The following is an 18,544-nucleotide window of genomic DNA, read 5'->3' as shown; positions in this document are numbered from 1 at the left end:
AAGTGATTGCACACTGGTGTAAGTCTGAGGCAGCTTCAGAAAAATTGACCATGGGTTGCTTGCAACACCTACTGACTTATTTATAATCTTTGGCTTATTACTGAACTATAGGTCTTGTTTGCTCAATTCTCATAGTGGGAACAGAATGAGCATTTCATAAAATCTAGAACTGTTTTTAGGTTCTTGCAATATCTCAAATTTGGCTGCTGCAAGATGTTCCCTAACTCTAGAATAAAACCAACAGTGGCAATGGTTTGTACCTTCACCCTTCACAGTAAGCTGCCAAAATGAGAGTTAAAACTAGTAACCAGTCTTTGACAACCAAACACTATATAAAAAGTTTTAAACAACTGTAATAAAAGTTTATAGGATCATCACTTATTCTGATCCAAAAGCACATTAGTTCCACATGAAAAGGAAAAGTCCTCTGAGAAATATTTGACAGAAGTCTGTCTGTAAAGAAACAAATTCATCCTCATGTTACGTTCTAAATGTGTACTGTTTAAACATACTTGTCCTCTTAAAAAACGTCTGTTTGTTTGCACTATGGATTTAAGTGCTTATTGTCAATAGCAGTAGGGGAAGGTCCACTTACTTTCGCTTAGCATCTTCATATTGGAGGCGCAGTCTCACCTTCTCAGCCAATTGATTATTCGTGTTCACAATAAACTAAAGAAGCAAATAGTAAAGTTAAAGGGTGTTGACACATTTTCCCCTTTGTAGATTAAGCATGTTGACATGAGTCAGAGCCAAAGCTCAACATATGCATCCAAAGATTAAGAAATAACACATATGCCATAAATCTTTTCCATAAAATTTTACAAAGCAGTGGTTCAAACACTAGGTCCCCACAAAACATTATTTAATAGCTAAGATGGGATACAAGACTAAGAGAAGCTCACACAGTATTTTAGATTTTACATACATTTCCAGAAACATCAGTTTGGGAACCAGCATCGAGATACTGCTTAGACAACGGGAAACTGGAGTCTTCCAAGGATATATTGCTGGCCCACAAGTTTGAATGTGATCCTCTGTCTGTCACAAAATTAGCTGTCAATCTGGCAAGGTTCTGGAACAAGAAAAAATCAAAGTCATCTTATTATTGCCTCAGTGCTGCCCTGGTGCTTTGAAGGAGAAATTTAAGACTGAATTGACATTGTGAGGGGGTATCAGTCCCTTATCAACTGATGGTCTGGTTCACCAATAACTTTCTCTAAACCATCGTTAACGTTAACTATTAATGAACTGAAGTGTCTGGCAGAAGACTACCTGGTTTATTATGTCACAGAATAGCTAAAAGCACCAGCAAAAGTTGCTGAGCCTTGACAACAGTTTGAAATTTTTGGCGCTCTTCACTCATGGTTCTTTAGCTTTTGGGTGATGATGGCTCCTTAACCATGGTTAAGGAGGAGGTTTGGATTCATACACAACACAAAGCAATAGTTAAGGTTCTCTAAGGTTTATAGACTAACTACAAATCTTGTTGAATGAGCAACATTTTGAATATAGTTAATAAAACACAAGTGAGCTATTGAACTGGGTTCACATGTAATGCTAACTCAATGTTTAATAAATCATATATTAATAAACAATGATTAGGATTATGTATAAATCAGGATAATGTGAAAAGGCATAGGCCCAGTTACACATCACATTAAATCAGGGGTCAGCAAACTTTTTCAGCAGGAGGCCAGTCCACTGTCCCTCAGACCTTGTGGGGGGCTGGACTCTATTTTCAAAAAATAATAATAATGAACGAATTCCTATGCCTCACAAATAACCCAGAGATGCATTTTAAATAAAAGCACACATTCTATTCATGTAAAAATACGTTGATTCCTGGACTGTCCGCAGGCCAGATTTAGAAGGCGATTGGGCCGGATCTGGCCCCCGGGCCTTAGTTTGCCTACCCATGCATTAAAACATAGTTACAGAGGTGGGGGTAGGAGAGACAGAAAGTCTAGTGTAAAGAGATTGCCTTGATTTTTAAACAATGATCTTGTACTGATAATTTAAGTTGATGTGTCAGTAGCATACAAGCATTTCTGTTTTTGTAGTTATGGAAACAGAGTCGCTGTAATGGTAGTTTGAGATCTGCCTAGCAGAGGAGTTCACCCAGTCAATTTCATACCATAATGAGATCTTGTTTTTCTTTCTCTCCTGAAGTGATGGCCTTCTTAATAGCTTTCATTTCACTTAAGATAGCTTGTGCCTCATCAAGTTTATATCCACCTTGGGTATCAGCCATTTTCATATCAATTCTTCAAGATGATGTAAAAAATAGAAGAGAAACAGTTATTAAGAGGAAAAACAAGACTAGTTAGCTCTAAAGAAGAAGAAGAAGAAGGAGAAGAAGAGGAGGAGTTTGGATTTGATATCCCGCCTTTCACTCCCCTTCAGGAGTCTCAAAGTGGCTAACATTCTCCTTTCCCTTCCTCCCCCACAATAAACACTCTGTGAGGTGAGTGGGGCTGAGAGACTTCAGAGAAGTGTGACTGGCCCAAGGTCACCCAGCAGCTGCATGTGGAGGAGTGGAGACGCGAACCCGGTTCCCCAGATTATGAGACTACCACTCTTAACCACTACACCACACTGGCTCCTAAAGACAAGGGACTTTGCTTTATGAATCTTGTTTCAGGGGGTGGGGGTTAAAAAGTGATTTTTTAGCTACTGGTGCTGTACCCTGCTCAAAATCCCCACCAATGGGATTTATTATCTGTCTCCAACTTAATGAAAAATTTGAATTTAAGATTCCAGAAACGGCAGCGGCTGTGTTATTACTGATATTTGTAAACCGCTCTGGAAGCCTTTTGGCTGAAGAATAAGTTAATGTTTATTATTTATTTATTCAACTTTCAACTTATACACAGCCCTATACCCCGAGGTCTCAGGGTGGTTCACAACAAGACCACAACATGTAAAATCAATCCAAAAGCAATAACCCAATAACGCCCCCCCCCCACAAAAGCCACATTCTAAAAGGGTGTTGGATGTCAATAAGATCAACCAAAGGCCTGGTTAAAAAGGAACATTTTTGCCTGGAGCCTAAAGGTGTGTAATGAAGGCTCCAGGGGAACTTCCCTGGGGAAGTTAACTTACGTCTGTTTTCATAAAGGAAAAAAAGGGGAAGTATCAAATTAAACCATGAACGGCAAACTATAGGATAAATCTTGGTTACAAGCTCGTGGGGAGTCTGGAGAGAGCAAAAATCACAAGCCCAGGTTCAGACTAAGTCAAATCATTACACTACCCAACTAGATATAAATTAAAAATGGTAGCAGGTGAAGATAATTAACTTACTTCTTCAACGTTTGGAAACCAATTTCCTTATACTGTAGTTCCTGTCTCATGTGGGCAACTTCTCTCTTCAGTTTATTAACCTGTTGAAATGTGAACAGAGCAAAGTATTTTGTTACTTTAACAAATATTTTCCACTACTTTATTCAGAACTTTACTTTAAAACCCCTAAAACATTTCTCGACTTTCACAGAAAATGAGTTTAATTTAATACCAAGTGAGGTAAACCAAATAAGTGCTGCAAACCTTTGGAAAAAGTTAAATGAATTGATAGTGTATATGGAACAATCTCTCTACTAACAATTGTTATGGTTTTACCATCTTTTAAGGTTGGAAGAAAACAGTTATTAATGTTTTTGTAAATGCAATTATAAATTGAGGAAAACTAAATTGTAGGATTATGGCCATGAAGCAAAGGTCTTTGTTTTGCACTTTGCCTTCCTTTCATTCACTTCTTGTTTTGATTTGGTTCAAATTTGTTTCTATTTTGCTGACTCTTCTCTTGGACACATGTATGTGATATATGTAATCAATAAAAATAAAAATGTTGTTGTTATTTTGTAATGGACACTTTGCATTGGCCTGGTTCATACATCACCAAACCATGGCTTAGCCCTGCACAGTAAGTAGCACAACCACCAGCACATTCTCACTAAGCCATGCTTTGGAGCAGGGGTCCTCAAACTACAGCCCGTGGGCCGCATCCGGCCCGCCAGGGTCCTGAATCCGGCCCACCCGGGGTTGTGAGAGGAAGATGCCCAGAACTGCTGGAGGACGGACACCTGGAGGGAAGCTCACTGGCCTCAGCCGCAGGTTTGGTTCGCCTTCCGTCGTGCATCCCCCTCCCCTTCCTTCCAAAGGAAGAGCTCCCCTTCCTGTCTCTCCAGGTCCCTCCCTCTCTCCCTCTCACCCAGCTGGTCTGAAACTTGCTCCGAGGGGCATGTGGCTTGCCCGAGGAAGGCGAGCAGGAGCCACACGGGAGACTCAGGACCTTGCTGGTGAGCGGGCTTGGCGGGCACAGCTGTGGAAGGGACCACGCAGTGGCGGCAGCCTAGTTGGCGAAGTGTGCGCAGGATCGCTCGCCAGCCGCATCCTTCTGGGCAACTTTGCTCTCCCAATCGCCACCCCTCCGGTGCATGCTCCTTGTCTCCCACTGCCCTTCAGGTCGGTGCAGGTCAGGGGCCATGGTCGTCCCAAGAAAGTGCACGAGGAGAGGCTACTTTTGTAAAAGGCCGCAGTGAGTCGTGGGGATGGGCGACATGCAAGCAGGCTGTGGGGATTGGGAGTAGGGAGACGCAGGCAGGCTGGCGTGTGGGGATTTGGGGTTGGAGGACAGGTGTGCAAGCTGGGCGGTGTGTGAATAGGGGTTAGGGAGACACACAGCAAGTTGGGTCGTGAGGATGGGGCTAAAGAAGACACGGGTGCAGGCTGGGTCGTTGGTTTCTGGGTTAGGGAAGCGCATACATAGGCTGGGTCATGGGGAAGGGGGTTAGGAGACATATATAAGCTGGGTTGTGGGGATGAGGGCGTGTGCAGGCAGACGTATGTATAGGCTGGGTTGTGGGGATGGGGGCATGGAAGGCCTGCATGTAGACTGGGCCATGGGAGTGAGGGAGGTCCATGTATAGGCTGGGTTGTAGGGACGAGCATTAGTGATACTGACCATCTCATTAGCCAAAAGCAGGCCCGTACTTCCCATTGAAATACTTATAAGTTTGTGTTGATTAAAATCGTTCTTCATTTTAAATATTGTATTGTTTTTTTCTGTTTTTTGTGCACCACAAATAAAATATGTGCAGTGTGCATAGGAATTTGTTCATATTTTTTAAAAACTATAGTCAGGCCCCCAACAGTGTCTGAGGGACAGGGAACTGGCCCCCTGTTTAAAATGTTTGAAGACCTCTGCTTTGGAGCATTGGAAATTTCAGGTTGTTATATTACAAGGAATTAAAAGCACCACTTTCCCCTCTTACCCTAGATTTTGTGGTAGCAATTTCCGCTTTAAGAATTTCTGGATCATATTTTGAGCTAGATGAGGAACTGGAAACTACTACAATAAAAGGAAACAAACAAACAAAACAAATATTAAAAGCACACCAAAGAAGGAACAGAAAAGTATACGAACAAATCACAATATTTCCCTTGTAAGCATTTGAGTTAATAATAATAATAATAATAATAATAATAAATGGCAAATAAACACAAAATTTTGGGTTGGCTATCTAGCAGTTTCCGGAAAAAGAGGGACAAAAAGTATTAGAAAATGGAAACAAGGGAATCTGCAGTGATTTCAATTGAAAGCTTGTCTCAAAATGTAACGTCAAGATTTGAGAAGTAACAGCTTGCTCTTCCAATCCTAACTTTCCATTTTAAAGGTGTTTTCTGTTTTTAGAATTTCAGCATTTAAAGTAAAACCTTTCCTACTGACAAAAGTCACTGTGACAGATTCTACTAATCAAAGTTATTTGTATACATTAATGTCATATAGTATTTATGTGGAACAGCAGTGACACGAGTAGCGAGTCTACATGCATGTAGACACTATGTGTGGTAGTTTATGCGTATTACCTAATGTTATTTGCGCTTGAATAAGGGAAATAATGCATAACTGATTCTTTTGAAATTTGTCTCCACTATCCAGCACTTTCAAAAGTCACTTTTAAAAACAGAACAGCAGCTCAATTCTTGGCAGTGGGAGCTGCTACAAGGAAAACCTCCAGGTTTTTATGAAGTTCTTTTTCTCATGGATAGTTATTGTGGATTGTAGCCCATATCTTCAGGCAGTTCCAATTCTTAACCTTCAAAAGGCAAGACGGAAAATTCCAAAATATAGCTCAGCTATGCAAAAAATTTAAAAGGCTACAGGCACCAATGATCATGAAATGTTTTTAGTGTATAGCTTAAAGGAGATAGGTTTGTTTTCAACAGACTGATCCTATGGTGCAAGGGACAGGAGGTTGTAAGACAGGATTACAATGGTACCTCGGGTTAAGAACTTAATTCATTCCGGAGGTCCATTCTTAACCTGAAACCGTTCTTAACCTGAGATACCACTTTAGCTAATGGGGCCTCCCGCTGCCGCCACGCAATTTCTGTTCTCATCCTGAAGCAAAGCTCTCAACCTGAGGTACTACTTCTGGGTTAGCGGAGTCTGTAACCCGAAGTGTTTATAACCCGAGGTACCACTATAGATGCCAAGCTCCATGACATACTAGCAGAACAAGGATAAAGAACAAAAATCTAACCAAGAACTCACAACTAGTCTGCGACCCCAGTTTGTGCTCCCAGACATCATGAAGTTGTTGGTATTCTTGCTGTGCTAGTTCAAGCCTTTGTTGCTTGACCTGGTAGATCTCCTTCTGAGCAGTCAGTGCTTCTTGTGCCAGTACAAGGTAGTCCTTCAGCATGTGCTCCTGCTCCCGCCGCCATTGCACTCGAGGATCCTCTATCTGGGTAGTTTCTTTGAAACAAGTGAACATCTTTACTAAAAAGGGTAGGGATAACTTAAAACAAATAAACACAGCCAAATCTAGCCAAGAACATACATTTCCACCATCTCTCATTTCTGACACTGCCAACTTGCCCACTAAAGGCGTGCAATTGTTTATATACCATACACCTTCCTTAAAAACAGAGGTCTGTTTCCCTCTCTCTAGAAGCTTGTTTATCCCTGTCAGGGGACTAGGACAGTTTAGCATCAATGAAGCCCCTCCTTTCAGATTTGTTTCTGTTAACACAGTATTGTTACTCCCATGGAAACTGGTAACAATCTTGAATATACCAGTGGGGAAACTAAACAGCCAAGACAGATATTGTGCACTGTACGTAACACATCTTGCATTTGACCAGTTAAATTTACTGTTTGCTTCTTTCTCTGATCACTCCCTATGCAATTTGTTCTCAAGATTTTTCAAATTACTGATACTAAGCTTTTCAGAGACCTTCTCTCCCATCACTCATATATGAAGTATGTTAGTGATTCCCAAATCTCAATTTAGGATTTACTAAAATGACACAAAGGAAATTTGGATTTCCCTGTTCCTTCAGTACAGATACATAAGGTGGTATTCAACTAAATTTCACTCAGAATAGACCCATTGAAAGTCACGTTCCTAGGTTTTGATGTATCTACCCTCTCAGACCCTCCAAGTGTCCCTATTTTCCAGGGACAGTCCTGAATTTACAGAAGCTTTCTCGGTTTCTAATTTGATCCTGGAATGTCCCGCTTTTTCTTAGGAAATCCCTATTTTCATCAGAGAAATGTTGGAGGATATGGAGTTATGAGACCCCCGAGCCAAGGAGGTAAGTAAATTACAACCTTTAGAAGACATATGAAGGCAGTCCTGTACAGGGAAGTTTGTTAATGTTTAATGTTTAATTGTGTTTTTATATATGTTGGAAGCCGCCAAGAGTGGTTGGTGCAACCTAGTCGGATGGGCAGGGTATAAATAATAAAATTGTTGCTGTTGTTGAACAGGACATCCCTATTTTCATTGGAGAAACGTTGGTGGGTATGCCCTGTGTAAAACTTAGTTGAATACCACCCAGCATATGCCAACTCTTTTTAGGCCTACTCATGCTTTTACTTGGCAGGAAACAGACAAAGGCAGGGAAACAAGAACAACCTTTACATAATGCAGCCAAGACTGTGGTAAGTAATTGAATTGGCTTGTAATGTTAGTTATTCCCCATGTGAGATTCACAGAAGCTCCTGGGTGTCATGTAAGCAAAGTGCCCCATGCCACCAATATATGAGAGACTGCAAATAATTTGAATTTGTGTTACTGATCAAGTGTTGAGAAAAAGAAAAGTCTTGTGTTTTGCTCTGTTCTGGTGCAGGTTTTTGTTTGGAAACCAGGAACAGGCGTTTCAGTTCTTCAGCCAGCGTTAAACGCTTCAGGCTGTCTAAACTAATCATGCTTGAGTGAGGATGCCTAGTTACCACATAATGAATAATTAATATGGAGGGGCTGCAGGATACCAAAGGAATCTAATCTGCATAATTTAGGCGTTCCTTTAAATATTTAGTAAAAACTGTTGTGGCAACGCAGCCATTAAAGGGATCCAAGCAAACCAGAAGGTTTTCTTTAGTGCTTAATGATCTATGATCCAGAAAGTCACCTGCCACTGACACAAGCCAAAACATTTAATTTTATCAGCATCTGGAGGCTGCTGGTATGATGGCTATAAGCAGGCACAACTCATTTTGACTGGAATACACTGTGTACATGCCAGCAGGTTAATGCTATTAAACACAGAAATGCAATGGTGTGAACAACACTTCAACAAATGGGCCCAATCCCCATCTTCCCGCTTTACACACTGAAACTTGAGTTTGTAACTTCTAATCTAGTCCTTTTCAAGGACCTCTTACTTGACATCTTCCAGAGCTTCTCAACCTTATTTGGTAAATAATCAAGTATAAACTTCTGGCAGTCTGTACCCCAGGATTGTCTCACATTTCTAACATTAATGGTTTTGCTATGGACAAGTTTGGGGAAGGGGATGGGGACGAGGAAAGAGAACACTGAAGAGAAAGACAGAAGCAAAGAATCCCTGGCTGACTTGTCTCAATTTCTGAATGAGGAACCAAGTACCGTATTTTTCGCTCCATAAGGTGCACCTGACCATAAGGCACACCTACTTTGGGGGGGGGGATTCACTGACAGGCTGCCCTTCTCCCTCCTCAGGGAAAAGCCCCCAAGAGCCACACACACACTCCGCGCGGCTCTTGGGGGCTTTTGTGGGAGGTGGGGGAAGTGAGAGAGCCTCGCTCTGTCCCTTCCCCCACCTCCCGCAAAAGCCAGGGATAGCCGTGCAAAGCCTCCATAGGGCAGCGGGATGAAGGCTCCCTGTTGCCCTGCGGAGGCTTTGCGCCGCTAAGGCAGAAGCTAAAACAGCTAGAGGGAGCGCAGTGCAACGCTCTCTCTAGCTGTTCTGGCTTCTGGGGTAGCCCTTGAAGCCTCCGCAGGGCAGCAGGAAGCCTTCATCCCACTGCCCTGCGGAGGCTTCACTGGCTACCCCAGAGCTGCTCAGGATTTTGTCGGGGCTGGAGGGGGAAGCCCGGGTTTCCCCCCCGCCAGCCCCAAAGAGCAGCTCAGGGAGCTGCTCCCAGAGCTTATGGGGCTGGCGGGGGAAGCCCAGGGTTTCCCCCCCCCCAGCCCCAAAGAGCAGCTCGGGGAGCAGGGGACAGGCTGTGCGCAGCCTTCCCGCTGCTCCCAGAGCTTGTGGGGCTGGCAGGGGAAGTCCTGGTCCCCCCCCCCAGCCACAGGGACCACACATTCGCTCCGTAAGACACACAGACATTTCCCCTTAGATTTTAAGAGGAAAAAAGTGTGTCTTGTGGAGCGAAAAATACAGTAGTTCTTTCTGACAAGCTCAGCATCCAATCTCAACCTATGTCAGAAAAAAAGGAAAAGCAGTGGTGAGTGTTACGACTTCTCCAAACAGGAAGCATTTGGTAGACAAATGAACAGATAACATTAATAACAGAAACCATAAACAGAATGCAAATACTACAATCTTTTCCTTCCTTATAATATTTACCAACTTATTCATTAAATCTAATACTCTAATATATCAGTGTTAGTGTTGTTTTTGGTGTGTATGTGCTGTGAGGGTCCCATAACAAAATGGCTGCCACAGCAAGGCATGTACTTATGGAATCACAGAACTTAAGAGTTGGAAGGAACCATGAGGGTCATCTAGTCTAACTCCCTGCAATGCATGACTCTTTTGTCCAAAGTGGGACCCAGACTCATGACCCTGAGATTAAGAGTCTCATGCTCTACTGGCTGGTCCTAAATGATGGAAAGCACACTATGGATTTTTCTCCACAAACATTGATGCTGTCGTTGTCCAAGGAGCATTTGCAAGGTGGCTGCTCCACTTCCTCTCCCACACAAGCGCTTACCATCCATAAATGCATCTCTCTCACACACATGCACACAAAGCGAAGGAATGCATTTCTCCATCTTTCTCAGCAGAAATCTATTCTTCTGGGGCACACTTGCGAGTGCAAACACGTGGCGTAATAAGTGGAACACACATATGGAAAAAGCCCCCTCCTGGGACAAAGCAAGTGCTCGCAAACAGCGAATGGACCTATTACGCTGTCCCTCATTTCCTGCACACCCAGAAAGACAGAAAGATTTCTTTACTGGGGTGCGGGGAAGGAACTAACAAAGGGATTTCTCTAAGAGGGTGATTGTGGTGCCTCTTCCTTTCTCCCACCCCAGACAACCAGGAAAGCTTCCTTGATGGGGGGAAGGAAGGAGTAATGGGATTGGGACAATCTGTTGTTCCTTTCTTTTCCCTATCCCTGTTTCCTTGATGAGGTGGGTGAGGAAGGAGCAACAGGATAGCTCCAATGGGGAAATTTTGTTCCTTGTTTTCCTGCACCTCTGACAATCAGGAAAGCTTTCTTGATGTTTTTTGGAGCGGGTTGCGGAGGAAAAAGCCGTAAGATTCCACCATTCACTGTCAGATTTTCTAAGTGCACTAAGAAGGGACTGAGGCAAAGAGAAAACGGGGCAACAAAATATAGGATAAAAACTAATTTCAAAATAAGCAAGTGTAAAAAATAATTGCAAACTCAGCAAGTGTAGACTCAAAATGAACTCAAATACTCAGGCTGATAACTACCTGCTAAAATAACAAATGAAAATGTCACAATGTAATTATTGTAGTTTGGTGAGGAGAAAAGAGAGTTAAAAAAAGAAAACCCTCTTCCCAGAGACCAGAGAGTATATATTGCCTGAAAGAAAAATAAAATGCTCCTAACTGAAGAGACAACCCCTGTAAACAGTCACGGTAAAGACCGCAGAAGCAGCCAAAAAACCAAATAGGAGTGGGTGGGTGTGGGTGTGGCAGCTCTTAGCCTGAAACCACTAAATGTTAACCCCAAAACTTCAAAGAAGTGGATGGAGGATACAGCTAGCCCATACCACACCACGCAATAAGCAGAAAAAACATGTCAGGCAGCCCGATGTTTACTCGTTGCTGTGGGTGCTGCAGAGGATAAAGGAGGAAGGAGGAGTTTCCTTTCATGGGAGACAGTCATTCTCCAAAGCTCTCTCTTAGCCAGAGGAAGCCACTGAGCCTTCCTTTCTTTTGAAAGAGGGGGTGGGGGGAGCACACCCCTCATAAAGGGCAGTGGAGGAGGAGCAGCAGCAGCAAAAAAAAGAGCTGTCAGTGCCATCCGAAAAAACAACGGCTTATAGTATTCCTTAAACTTCAAAAAACAAATAAATTATCATCTTCGGCAAGTACTCAGGCACTGGCTTTTATTCAGTCCAGCAGCTATAGAAGAATGGCCCACTGGGGCACTCACAAGTCTGCCATACAAGTCTTTTAAACCAAAATGCCAAATATGTGCAGTATTTAAGAAAGCTCAGATTATTTTGAGTCTGAAGAACAACCCAGTTGCTTGCGTCAGAGACAAATGCCAAGAGATAGTAATTTTTGCTTCTTCCCATATCTTCAAAATGAAGCCCTGGGAAAAATACTTCGTGAGAATGTTCATTAATAATGTAGTCAGGAGGCGAATATTCTAGGTTCTTAGTTCCATTTTATTATCTTTGCTTTAGATAGCACCATATAAACCACAATTTTCGGCCAGTGAAAGGTCTGTGTAATAGAATGAAGGAATCTGTGCCAGAAAAACATTTTTAAAACCAGGCTTCCTATTTATAATATGCACGTATTATGTTCACTTCACTAAATTTAAAACTTTAAAAATTTCAATGTATCACTAATAAAATTTCAATTTATCACTTCCATAACATGACATAAAGTAGATCTTAGCAGCAAAACGGATTACAGGTTTTGGGATGGGCCAACACTAACTTTTTTTCTTTCAATTGAAATCTGACTCTGGTTTTCCAACTGTTTAATTTTTCTGTCTAAGCCTTATAGATTTATATTTAACTAGCAGCAGCTAGCATTTTCACAGTGGTTTTGACTGTAATCGTATGGCCATTTAACTGAGACTTAACATCTACTGAACTCAGTGGGACTTGCTTTGAGTAGACAGCTAAAGAACTGAGCTGTCGACCAGTCTAAAGTGCTTCAAACACCATATACTACAGATACAGAACTGAGGTTAAACAAAAAGTAGCTTTTCTAAGGCCACCTTTTCACAGCTGAAACAAGACTTGAACCAGGTATTTATGGTTCATAGTTCAGAATCTAAGCCACTCTACTGCAGCAGGTATCTAACTGAGCAATGACAAGGCACCTGTTGAGATGTACTCCAGAATGAAACAGAGCATTTTTTCAACACCTAGACAGGTGCAATATGAGTTTTCATGTTGGCCCATTTATGTAAAGGATGGCTGTCCAATCAGCTGAAACAGTCAAAAGCTGTTATGTGGAGACCATCAAAGGAAACTGAAAGTAGCGGGATAGTTAATCAATAAAGCATCTGATGCTGCAGAAGCCACTCAGGAGGGTGTGCACCAACTTTTCACAAGGACCAGTGCGGAGAGCTAGGATGTTACAAATAATAAACCAAAACATGGATCTTTATTCATCAGACAAGGATAGTGTCTATTGAAGCCTCCATCTAGACCCTCTGATTCTATAATTTATTTCTGTTTTATTTATATTATTGGTTTATCCTTGCATTTATCTTTGCATCCTGGGACAATATACGGTATAAATAAAATAATGATACTAGTAAGTACATGCATGCATGTTATTGGTAGTAACAAACATAGTGGCATAGCATGTTTTCATTGCACCCAGTGTGCACGCACGCATGCCGGAAGGGGCAGGTAATGGAGGGCGAATGGAGCCCACCATATACCAGTCCATCCCTCACTGCCAACAGAGTGACTCCAGCCCTAAACTACTTTGATCAGATCCCAGCCTCGCAAAGCGGTGCACAGCAGGCTCAGGGAGGGCAGTGTGCCCCCCAGAAAAATGCACCAGGGGGCAATCGCCCTGGCAGCACCTCCCTGCCCTACTTTATGCCCCTGGTAACAAGGTATTGTTATATGCATTTGGATCCAGTGCTGCTTGGGAATTCTAACAAGCAAAAAAATGTCATTGCGGTTAAAATCAATGCACTTTTAAAAGGTTCAGTCCACCATCTTGATTCAAAATGGCGCCCAACTGTATCGAAATATAGACACAACCCTAATCTCTGATCTCAGGAACCATCATGCAAAATTTGGTTATGATATCTTAAGAGGCGCCCACATACATAGCAAACAACTTTCCAAAGTAGATACTTCTAATCAGTATTAGAACTAATAGGGCTTTCCATCTAGTTCAGCTCCCAGGTAACATTCACTGACCCTACCGTGCACTATGTATGATGAGTTTACATTTCATTAACAGACAATCTTAAATCATTTACACCTTGCTCAACACTACTGCACTAAGCACTAACACCCAAGCAGTAAGTTTACAACAAGAAAAGTTTCTCTATAGCAATTTATGTTATGAGGTAACCATACAAATGTCATAAATAAATAAGGAATTGTATGAATAAAGAGAATGTCTTCAATCCAAAGATCCTGTGAGCAGAGTTCCACTCATGGGATGCTCTGGCTTGATCCCTTGCCACCCCCTTTAGTTAGCCCCTCCCCAATGTGCTCTGGAGGGTTTGGGTGACCATGCAAACTAGTGTAGGAGGATGTAGGAGGAGCGGCAAAAATCACCTCCTGCCCCCACCAGCACCAGGTGCCACAGGACCAAAGACCTCTCTATGAACAGAAGGAACAACTATATGTAAGCCAATAACAACTTAACCTATGTGTATTCTGACACACACAATATGTTTAAATATATCAGCAAACTCTGAGAAAAAATTTGAATGTTTTTTTTTGGGGGGTCACTAAAATTATGCCTATACTCAAGAAACACGTGAATCCTCAGAATTCCAAATCAAAAGGAAAAATGAAACAATGAAAGAAATGGATGAGATGGGATGTTTATAATATGTAATACTTGTAAGTAGTTTCTTCTCTAATTCTCATTAGTAATAATGAAAGACCCTCTGCCATATACCTGCAAGAGAGGATTCATGTTCCTTGTATCAATCACAAGGTGCATCAGGAACGTACAAGGACAGAATATGAACAAGCATAGCAATTCTGTTTTTATTAATATATATATGCTTTGCTTTGTCAACAAAAAGTTACGTGCTTTAGCTAAATAAGAATCAGACCAGCCAGACACTTGGAAGCAGGAGATCAGTGTATGGTAGAGTTAGGATATCAAGCAAATTCAAGGTGCAGATGTATCTCAACATGAGACGCCCAGATGGATTTTATTAGATGGATATAGTATGTGTGAATTATTATTACATACAGAATCATTTAACACTTACGGGTGTTGTGGTCGATATAATAGACTCCAACCTGGGGGTCATATGCTTCTTCCCATCCCAATGGTAATTCATCACTTATGCAGTCAGCAAAGGTTAGTGGTTTAGTATACCTGAAATGGAAATCATGTCAGTATTTAGATCACACCAAATTGTCCCAAAAGTAGGGCAGACTTTCATTAAAATGTATTAAGGGAAGAGTGGTAGGTTTCTGCACATCAAAGGTTTAATTTTTAGCAACACACCTACAAATTCATTCACTTTCCCCACTTACTCAAGACAGAAAGTAGATTTCAATATTCTTCCTAGAAAAAGGTTCCTAGACCTAGCTCTGGCTCAGGAAGTACTCGTTCAGAAAGAGAACGTGGAGAACTCCTATAAACAAATTCTGCCCCCACAACTGAACAAGCTTGCCTGTGGGGGAGTCTTATTTCAAAAATATGTAGGCATGTAGGAGCAAGTTATGTTTGATTTATGGTGTGTGAATTATTAACACTGTGCAATGCAGGACAAGGAGATGAGGAATATTAACTGTGTCATGTGACTTTTTTCATTCCTGTGTATGGTATTACACCCAGAATTGTAATTGACAAACTAAATTATGTTCTTAAAGTTTTAGACCACTGCAAAGTACAAACCTAAACATTGGGTATCTCAATCAAATCACCTTTCTTCAATTATTCACGTACATGTGAGATTTTTCAATCTGTAAAGACTCAGACTAATTCACTTTTCTGAAAACTAAACTAATTGTATAATTGTCAAGCCTCCACTTTTTGGCTTAGTTCTGCAATTAAACTAGGAGAGGAAGGAGCACCCAACAACATTTATGACCAAGAACATTTATGAAAAAATCCAGCCAAGTTACTTTTAAATCCTATAGATTTCACTGAAAGTTCAAGGACTGCTAAAATTCTACTAGATAACACCAATTACAAACTGCTTTAATAGCTCCACAGTGGCACCTTATATTCCTGTCACAAATCCTGCTGATTCATAATCAGGACCTAAGATTACACTAAAATGCCTTTGAGTTCTCTCAGAGAGTTTATGACCAAGTATCAAAGTTTTAGAGCCACATAGGACATTTAAAGCACATCCAACACACATTTAAAGCCCATGATTTCTACCCAAGAATCTCTAGAGGGTAGGACCCAAACCAATGGCTTCAAGTTACAAGAAAGGAGATTCCAACTAAATGTCAGGAAGAACTTGTCAATGCTTCTTAAACTGTGGTGCCAAGAACTAGACACAGTATTCATTCTTATTGAAGATTGTCCTCCAAGATTGTCCCAGCTTCCAGAAATGCCTGTTTAAATAGCACTAATCTCAGAGCCTAGAGGTGGAGCAGGGCTCTGCCACTCTGGGCCAACTTGTGCAATTTGATTTATGGCAAGCATGCATGTGAATTAACCCTAGGCAGCAGAGAGAAGCATACTTGTTCTCTTGTTTAAGCCTGAAGGAAATGAATAATTAAGCTGGTAGTTTTTTAATATTTTAAAACGCCACTTTAAAATGAACCCTTTTGCCCTCTTTCTTTTCTCATACAGTATTCTATTGGAGAAATAACTAAAGAGAAACTCAGGTAGAAGGAAAATAGGCATGCTGTCTGTGCTAACAAGTGCTTTAGTAGATGTTGGCAAATCCAAGAAGCAAATCAGTTACTGCGGGGTAGAAGGAAGCAATCAAGTTTAAGTCTGTGGCTGGTGGGTGGCTGAAGAAACAGCAAGGAAAACAGATTATTATATGGCTTCTCTTACTATCAAGGGAAGCAACAGTTTGAATTGGGTGTGGAGGGAGCTAGATTATCTTATGGAAGGCAATAAAATATGATATCTGAAAATAATGGTTTTCCCCACAACTCTTTGAAATCTAGCAAAGGAATACAATTAAGATAGGGTCTATTTTGGAGTTGAGAGAAGTGGGAACTGTGGTCCAATTCCATGGGGAACAGAGTGGAAGGGAGGAAGCCTTGTTGCACAAGTGAAAGTCCTTGCCTCATTGATGGGGCTCTTCTAAAGCCTCTTCCCTCCCCTCCCAGTACCTCCACCCGGGCAAGCAGGATGCATTATCCCAGTTCAATGACATATTCCAGCCAGGTAAAAACACTTGAGGAGAATGAGAACAGGTCTGTTGGGGCGTATTTCCTGGGGAGAGTCTGAAGCACTGGATAAAGAGGTTTGGAGGGCTGCATAAGGCCCTGTGCCTGAGGTGCATTACTCCAGGCTACTTGATTAAGATGTGCATAACAACGAGCCATGCTAACACATTCAGCATGCCTTAAGGAGAATGTGCACCTCATTCGTCTATGCAGATGGAATTGTACACGTCTCCGGCAGGCCTTGGGGCATTTGCATATACGTGCATAGCTTAGTTGGCAGAACATGGGACGCTTAATCTCAGGGTCATGGGTTTGAGCCCCACGTTGGGCAAAAAGATTCCTGTATTGCAGAGGGTTGAACTAGATGACTCTCATAGTCCCTTGCAACTCTAGAATTCCATGAGTCTATGGCTGAATTTTGTACATTCTCTGGGCACATTGCACAAACCATCGGTGTTGTGCCAAACTTCTTCATCCACAAAGAGAAGGGCTCCTTCCATCTGCAGAAGGGCTTTTGATTCCCCAGAGGGACACACCATCAGTCATGATTACTTTAATCACAGTATGTATTCATTTGTAAGCACAAAAGAAAGAAAAACTACAGAATTCTTTGAGCTTTATTTGCATACCGCATGCAAATTCATATCCTTAGAAATCCCCTAAATTCTCCAACACATTGACATTTATCTTTAAGCTCTCCTGTAACAGGGAACAAAACATCTCTGAAATGCTTCCTTCCCTTTTTCTACATCTGTACACATGATAAAAAAATCGTTTGTCTTGTATGCTTTATTCAAGTTTGACTAACAATGGCTTTCCTGTGAACATTTTACCTGATTTACCTTGCATATCTCCATGCTTATCTCTATAAATATTTTAAGATTCAAAAGTTTGGTACACCCGCACATGCACATGAGCGGCCTACTAAATCCGTCCATTCCTTTTTTTGTTGGACACAGGTCATATACACAGATATACACACTAACACCTTGCATCACATCTAGAATTCTTGTATTCAACTGTGAGAAGAAGCAACTTTCAGCAAAGATGGGTAAGTAGTTTATTTTAATTTTCTGTTAACTACCACACCTGAAGAATAGCTTATTGAATACAAAAGGTTGCACCAAAGAAAAAAACTGGTCAAACAAAAAACATAACTTTACTATTTGACAGAACTTAAAAATTGCTGAGGATTGTGTCTATCAATCAACTACCATGAAATAGAATTTAAATTTATTCAACCTTTAATGTCTGACATTTTAATGTATTTTTGTTGGAAGCTGCCCAGATGGGTGGGGTACAAATAAATCATCATCATCATCATCATCATCATCATCACATTTCAATAAATAAATCTGCACAACCAAAACCTCTATAGAGTCTTTTGTTATATACTGAAGGAAGGATGCTTTCGTTTACGCAACTCACACCATCTTTAATCTGCCACTTCAGTAGCAATCACAACAAAAATAGAACCAAAAACAAACAGCATGCTCTCCAATTAAGTAGCTGAAAACCAATTAATCAACTAAATCTTTAATAGATTGCCGTCTAAACTGATTAAAGCTTGCAGTGCCATTAATAATACAGAATAATACATTGTACTATTCAGTTTAAATAAAAACCCTTCTTATTTCTTTGCAAAAAGTTTATCTTAACCAGTTTCATCATAGATCACTGGTGTCTTCTATAATCACAGGTTGCACTGACATTATTAGCAATAATGTAGCAAAACAAGTTATTTTCTCTTTTTAGCTGACACACAAATATTTCTGAATTACTGTTAGAGAGGTGAGAAGGATTTAGGC

At 41.2% G+C, this 18,544-nt stretch overlaps 1 protein-coding gene across 2 annotated transcripts in view; it reads right to left on the bottom strand.

Annotated features, from left to right (window-relative positions):
- WWC1 (WW and C2 domain containing 1) overlaps positions 1–18,544 on the bottom strand; it is a 78,670-nt gene that overhangs the window by 33,003 nt on the left and 27,123 nt on the right. Inside the window, exons 2-8 of one of the 2 annotated variants that reach the window (XM_053376502.1) lie at positions 14,639–14,748; positions 6,557–6,760; positions 5,274–5,350; positions 3,304–3,383; positions 2,135–2,264; positions 926–1,072; positions 596–669 (exon numbers count right to left, since the gene is read on the bottom strand). In XM_053376502.1, the coding sequence (XP_053232477.1) occupies positions 596–669; positions 926–1,072; positions 2,135–2,264; positions 3,304–3,383; positions 5,274–5,350; positions 6,557–6,760; positions 14,639–14,748 (822 nt within the window). The remainder of the gene's footprint in view (positions 1–595; positions 670–925; positions 1,073–2,134; positions 2,265–3,303; positions 3,384–5,273; positions 5,351–6,556; positions 6,761–14,638; positions 14,749–18,544) is intronic. The other variant, XM_053376503.1, reaches the window with a different exon arrangement.

The sequence above is a fragment of the Podarcis raffonei genome, chromosome 2 (assembly GCF_027172205.1).
Source record: "Podarcis raffonei isolate rPodRaf1 chromosome 2, rPodRaf1.pri, whole genome shotgun sequence".
NCBI lineage: Eukaryota > Metazoa > Chordata > Lepidosauria > Squamata > Lacertidae > Podarcis > Podarcis raffonei.
Note: the sequence above shows the minus strand (reverse complement) of the source record. Positions and strands in the feature narration are given on the sequence as shown.